At 37.2% G+C, this 7054-nt stretch overlaps 1 protein-coding gene and 1 long non-coding RNA gene across 2 annotated transcripts in view; one reads left to right on the top strand and one right to left on the bottom strand.

Annotated features, from left to right (window-relative positions):
• The window catches only part of ambra1a (autophagy/beclin-1 regulator 1a), an 81521-nt gene that overhangs the window by 65158 nt on the left and 9309 nt on the right, over window positions 1–7054 (top strand). The window contains exon 17 of the mRNA XM_016530739.1: window positions 2239–2447. Coding sequence (XP_016386225.1) covers window positions 2239–2447 — 209 coding nt within the window. The remainder of the gene's footprint in view (window positions 1–2238; window positions 2448–7054) is intronic.
• Window positions 4418–4859, bottom strand: LOC107722387 (uncharacterized). Its single transcript, XR_001637804.1, has 2 exons — window positions 4764–4859; window positions 4418–4529 (listed from the first exon to the last, which is right to left on the bottom strand). It is a non-coding gene; the product is annotated as an uncharacterized LOC107722387 (long non-coding RNA).

Genomic DNA, 7054 nt, shown 5'->3' with positions numbered 1-7054 from the left:
TGTTTTTTATGAAAATAAAACTTTGCGTTGAACAAAAGTAGATTTTTGTTTTTATATGCTGTCAATTATAGTTCTTAGAAAATCACACTAGCAAAAGGCAGTAGTCATTCCCGCAGGTTTCGCGCTTACACCAAAAGCGCGGACCACCACTGATCTATATTAGTGGAGCGCACAAGCCGCGCTCAGTCTCAAACAGCTTGTGAGCCACAAATACCAAAATGAGTGGCTAACTGCGCTAAAACGTTCAAATACATACAAAATTATGTCACGATGCCCGTCTTGGCGAGTATCCAGGTAAACATTTAGTTTTAGAACGTTAAATAGTTGAGAAAGAGAACTCATGTGTAACAGTATATTGGGTCCGTGGATAAACTCTTAAAGGGACCGCAGACCAATATTCCTGCTGCTGTCTGTCATGTTAATCAAAGAACAAAAGACAAAGAAAATCACTTTCTGCTCTTGACTGAATACGATTTATAACTTTAATGGTAAGCATAAATCTGTATTTAATTTTTACAATGAAGGCTACAGAAATTAAAGTAATCAAATGTAAAATATAAAACTTTTTATTTATATAAAAATAAAAAACTGGATGTGTTATTTTATGTTTGATTACTTTAATTTCTGTAGTATTTCTTACCTGAATAAAATCTTACTTAACCTGAAAAACTTAGTTTCATAGCTCTCTTTATTCTATTGCATTTATTTGTGCTGTTGTTTGCAATTTTTTATTTGTTCTTATTTTATTACTGACTTTTTACTTGTTTTTTATGAAAATAAAACTTTGCGTTGAACAAAAGTAGATTTTTGTTTTTATATGCTGTCAATTATAGTTCTTAGAAAATCACACTAGCAAAAGGCAGATCACACTAACAAAAAAATCGGAATCGGCCAAGAAAATTGCAATCGGTGCATCTCTACTTGTGACATAAACGCACATATTAACCCCATCACTTTATTTAGCATTCATGTAAACACTACGTTCGGATTCGTCAATCAGAATGAATTCATTCCGATGGAAGCAGAAAGTGTCCATGTAAACGTAGCTACTGTTAGAGTAGCCGAATTCCACGGGAAAACCGCGGACTTGGCAACACTGGTTGTTTTAGACACCACTGACATTCATTGTATGGACAAAAACAGTTGTATCTTCTTTATGTTCCACCGAAGAAAAACACAGTTTTGGAAAGACATGAGGATGAGTAAATGATGACAGAATTAAAAATTTTGGGGTGAACTATCCCTTTAGCTCTGTCTGTAATAACTGGGGGAGACGTTGTTTGGTTTGGTAGCATTGTATTGATTTCTCCTGAGGATGAATCACTTCTGCTTGTATTATTCTGAAGTCGTTATAGATAAAATACATGGTATTGTAGTACATCCATCCTCACTTAACAAACTTCTGTGAAAGAAAACAACATTTTGTCAGAAAAGATTTAGCTTTACCAAGCAAGCAGTTATATAGACACATCCCGTTCCATCTAAAGTTCCTCCAGCCCTGTGGAGAATTTAACTCCACTGTGTCATATCAGATCAGACCAGAATCGCCTGAAGACTGCGTGAAGATTTGGTGTAGTCATCACTCACCCTGCTGTGGGATGTGTCTTGTTTGTAGGAACAGCAGGACTGATTGGAGGTCCCACAGAGAGATAGGTCTGATGAATGCGATTGGTCTGCAGCCACGACATCCTGCCCCCACTGTAATTCCACGGGAAAACCGCGGACTTGGCAACACTGGTTGTTTTAGACACCACTGACTTTCATTGTATGGACAAAAACAGTTGTATCTTCTTTATGTTCCACCGAAGAAAAACACAGTTTTTGAGTAAATGATGACAGAATTAAAAATTTTGGGGTGAACTATCCCTTTAGCTCTGTCTGTAATAACTGGGGGAGACGTTGTTTGGTTTGGTAGCATTGTATTGATTTCTCCTGAGGATGAATCACTTCTGCTTGTATTATTCTGAAGTCGTTATAGATAAAATACATGGTATTGTAGTACATCCATCCTCACTTAACAAACTTCTGTGAAAGAAAACAACATTTTGTCAGAAAAGATTTAGCTTTACCAAGCAAGCAGTTATATAGACACATCCCGTTCCATCTAAAGTTCCTCCAGCCCTGTGGAGAATTTAACTCCACTGTGTCATATCAGATCAGACCAGAATCGCCTGAAGACTGCGTGAAGATTTGGTGTAGTCATCACTCACCCTGCTGTGGGATGTGTCTTGTTTGTAGGAACAGCAGGACTGATTGGAGGTCCCACAGAGAGATAGGTCTGATGAATGCGATTGGTCTGCAGCCACGACATCCTGCCCCCACTGTTACATCACAGGGGACGCAGACACAGACTCTGCGGTTACAGAATGCAGAGACACAAACAGACCGTGACCTTCCAGATGAACCTCAGCTGCCCAGCACTTCTCAGGGGTCACAGGTTACTGATGGTAAGACACTCTCTGTGAGTCAGAATATCATTACTGAGCTCAGGTGAGGTTTGTCCTTGAGATCAAAAGACAAACCTTGGTTAGTTTTACATCTCTTTGCTTCAACATATTGGCTGCTTCTGCTGAAATTTTCTCTATTAACAAAACATTCTTTTTATCCTTTAGACAGGATCACTAATCTGAATAAATTTAGTCTGAGTGCATGTTCCGGTTTCAGTATTTATACTGTATGCCTTAAACTTTGCAGTCTGATGACAATATCTGTTTACATGTGCCACACATGTATTCAGTGCATGCAAAAGAGTGGCATTTAGTGTTACCATAGCAACAAGAAGCTCTCAGTGCTCCTGTCAGAGATCTTTGCAACAACTTTTATTTCCTTTTTTTAAGTCGTTGTTTCATACTTTTCATCCCTCTTGTCTCCTAACAATCTTTTTATTTTTCAGAATGTTAAAAAGGCAAAGTCTCCAACACAGTCGTTTCTGTTAACTAAAACTAAAGCTGTTTTTATTCAATGAAATATAGGTGAAATAAATTAAAATCTAAATATTACTTATAATTACTTATATAAGCTACATATTTAAAGGGGTCATATGATGTTGCTAAAAAGAACATTATTTTGTGTATTTGGTGTAATGAAATGTGTTTATGCGGTTTAAGCTTAAAAAAACATTATTTTTCACATACTGTACATTATTGTTTCTCCTCTATGCCCCGTCTTTCTGAAACGCGTAAATTTTTACAAAGCTCATCAGTCTGAAAAGCGAGGTGTGCTCTGATTGGCCAGCTATCCAGTGCATTGTGATTGGCCGAGTACCTCAAGCGTGTGATGGAAATGTTACGCCCCTACCATATTGTGATTAGAGATGTTCCGATACCCTTTTTCCCTTCCCGATTCCGATACCTGGGCTCAGGGTATTGGCCAATACCGAGTACTGATCCGATACCTGGGTGTGTATCTGTATATACAGCTGTATGTACTACTAGCCCTGTATGAATTGATAGAATTATTTTATTGTGTGCTTCAGACTTATCCCTTAAAAAAACATGAACAAATACATACAGTGAACTAGAGTATTTTTATTATCTGACATACATTTGACAGTAATATGATTTATTTTTCTTAAGTGAAAAAGAACTTCAAATGCAGCCACAAATCTAACACTGTAAACTGAAAAGGTATTTTAGTTTTACAATATAACTGTATAAAAAACAGTGCAACAAATAAATCTAAGAATATAAAAAAATTAAATATGAATAATATAAGAAAATAATCTCTTTAAAACTTAAAGTCCAGAAACTATTTTGTTAAATAAAAGGCATTTCAGTTTTAAATACAAAGTACAAAAAAGTGCAACAGTAACTTATACTCAATCTAAGTAGTTCTTTAAAAAAAACACTAAGTGCAGCCACAATGTAGTGAAATAAGAGAGTTGAGTAATAGAGTACAAAAATAAACCTCAACTGAACAAGTTAAGATTCAGCAAGAGCAGTATTAAACCCAGATTGAAAATATACATATTTCAAGTAACTTAAACTAGGTTACACACTGCTGTGGGATCTTAGTATTGCTCACAATTTCAATAACAATGGCAAGTTCTTTTTCAGGAAAATGAGCATTTCTGCTCTTTCTCCTCCTAGCCTGTTTCTCTTTGCATCCACAATGTTAGATGCTGTGCTGAACAGTCTCTCGATGTCCACACTGGTACCAGGGGCGCAGAGAAACTTTGCAGCAGTGGCAGCCAGAGTGGGAAACCAAACTTGGTTGACTGCCCAGTACTGGAATGGGCTGTCTGAGTGTGAGATGGTTTGCTCCATCACATATGTCTGAAGTTGAACATGTGTGCTTGAACCATGTTCCTCATCATGCTCCTGCAGGATTTCCTCAAACAGGCCCTTCAAGCTACTCTCAATTTTGCTGCTGCTGCCACCTACCTGCACTTCCAATCGTGCAGTTTTCTGGGGTTTTCTGCTATTGTCTCTGCTACAGCTGTGGTGGTCATTTTCAGTGACTTCTCAATCTTCATCTCTATTGTCAGAGCATCCTTTGCATGCTTGATGTTGTCTGCACTTGAGAAGTATCTGAAAGAAACAATAATTAAAAACAATAAATAAATGTAACAAATAAATAACCTCCTCCAAAGTAGCCTTAGACTTAATGCATCAGTAATTATTAAATTATTAGGAGCAAAACGTTTTTGAAAATAGCATTTATACTGTACCTTTTAAAATAATACATAACAAGTGAACTAATATACTCAATGTGGCAATGACAATAATCAATATGGACATGAAGAAAAATTTTAATAGACGTACCTGTCTTTGAAACGTGGATCCAAGAGAGTTGCAACTGAATACAAGGGATCTTCCTCGATGGTTGCGAATCGTTTTTTGACGGCCTCAAGAAGGGTAGTTTTCATTGTTCTTATACCGGTGTCCTCCTGGCTCTCCCCGAGCAAGTAGCCGTTTTAGAACTGTAACTGAGGGGATGACTTCCGCTACAGATGAGGTGGAGGAGCTAATCTGTTTGGTCAGTTCCTCAAATGGTGCCAAAACAGTGACAGTTTTTTCCAGCAAAGCCCACTGGTTGGCTGTCAATGTGGCTGGCAGGTCATGATCAGCTCCGTATGCTGAAATCGGCTGCTTCTGCTCAAGTAAACTCTCTACCATATAAAAAGTACTTTTCCACCTTGTCGCCACATCTTGGTGCAAACGTTTGTTGGGCATTTTTAGATCCCTCTGAATATCCTCCAGGCACATTGTGGCCAATGGTGAGTGTTTGAAATGGCCAATTATCTTCCTACAGTTCGCCAGAGCATTGTTTGTATTTCTTCTACGCTGCTCTAAATAGTGGTTGCTTGTGGCAACAAAGCACAACTTCCTGTGTTTGCATTCTGAGCAGCGAAGAAGAATTGATTTCCGATTTGCAGCGTTAAGCAAAGCTAGCGGGCGCATAACTAGGTCTTGTTTAAGAAAATGGTATTGGATTGGTAAATGGGTTGAAGTACTCGCCGATACCGATGGCAGAATTGTTTGTGGTATCGGCGGAATTTCCGATACTAGTATCGGAATCGGAACAACCCTAACTTTTAGTCTTTGCAACTTTACAGATCTTCTTTATGCACCAAGAGCTTGTAACACTCCAAAGAGAAAGGAAAAATTTAAATCGCATCATATGACCGCTTTAAAAAAATTATAAAGAAATATTAAAATATAATATAAAAGAAATATTTAAAAAGGTAAAAAAAAATTACAAAAGCACATAATTGCTAAAACAATTAAAATGAAAACTGAAAATATATTTTTAAAAATACTATACTTTATAAATAACACTGCTGCACCAATGCTTCACAGCCCCCACCATGTTTATTTTTGTGGTGCAAATATAAATCCACATTTTTGAATCCGACTATACAAATTGCCTGGTTTACATGTCAGTTATCTGATTATTTAGGCTTATTCTTTTGGATCATGCACAGTCAGATTATTTGTTTTCGTTTGAGGTGTTTGCATAATGATTTTTCAGTGAGGTATCACTTACATTTATGGAGTATTAGGCTTCATGTAAACATAGCTCCCATTTGGTTTTGTAATATTTGTTATTCTGTGGCCTTTAGTGAGAAATTTGAGAGGTGAAAAGAGAATATTGTGTGCCGCATTTTGTCTTTTTATGCTAATGGTAATTACAGGGGATAGGAGAGGCCACTCCACTGGGCACCCACCAGCCGAATCTCTTAAGTTAATGTGTGTGTAGTATTGCTCTCATGTTTAATGGCGGTTAGCTTCAGAGAGAGCATTCATGCCAGAAAATACTGCATTGCATCTCTCTTTCCTGGTACCAGCCATATTCTATCCTCAGCCCAGCCTCCATTACCCATCAGCCCACTTTAGCTCTCTGCTCTAATTACTCTTATGTGTCGCTTTTAGCAGCACACCAAACAGATGAATAAGCATGTCTCGATGAAGCTTAACTATTTTGAGGTCCCAGATATAAATCGCAGAAATAAGCAGAGCGACAGATTTAACCCAGCTGACTAGGGATGTAACGATTCACTCAACTCACGATTCGATTCGATTCACGACTTTATTTTATTTTTTACAAAATGAGATTTAAGACAAATTATAAATTAAATGTGTCCTTTTATTATTGCTTGGACAAAATGCTAAATATCTGCATGAAACAGCGGATGAGCTGAATGAGACGCAGATTCACTCTCTGCCAGCAGGTGGTGCTTAAAGCGTTTCCTTGGTTTCCGCGGTAAACAAAGCAGTGCTGCACTTATGAACTTTAATATGCATTATATGGATGGGCAATACCTCTTATTTTATTCTCAATCCGATACCGATATTTTCAAGCCCAGTATCCTCGATATCGATACCTATAAACTAAATTGATCTTTTAAATTATTAAAATAATATAATCAGTAATTATACTCACTTAATATTAGATTTTAACTCCACGTTTTTTAACATTTCATAGGCCTTTTTTGTTTACACTGTCAAAAATAAAATATCCTATAATTGTATTTTAGCCCTTTACTGGGGCAGTAACCTCAAAGGTGCAACTATACCTCTAAAAGGGAGCATATTAGTACCATACAAGTATG

The sequence above is a fragment of the Sinocyclocheilus rhinocerous genome, unplaced genomic scaffold, assembly GCF_001515625.1.
Source record: "Sinocyclocheilus rhinocerous isolate Xijiao unplaced genomic scaffold, SAMN03320098_v1.1 scaffold1115, whole genome shotgun sequence".
Taxonomy (NCBI): Eukaryota; Metazoa; Chordata; class Actinopteri; order Cypriniformes; family Cyprinidae; genus Sinocyclocheilus; species Sinocyclocheilus rhinocerous.
The sequence above is the reverse complement of the archived record's forward strand: the minus strand, read 5'-3'. Positions and strand labels throughout refer to the sequence as shown.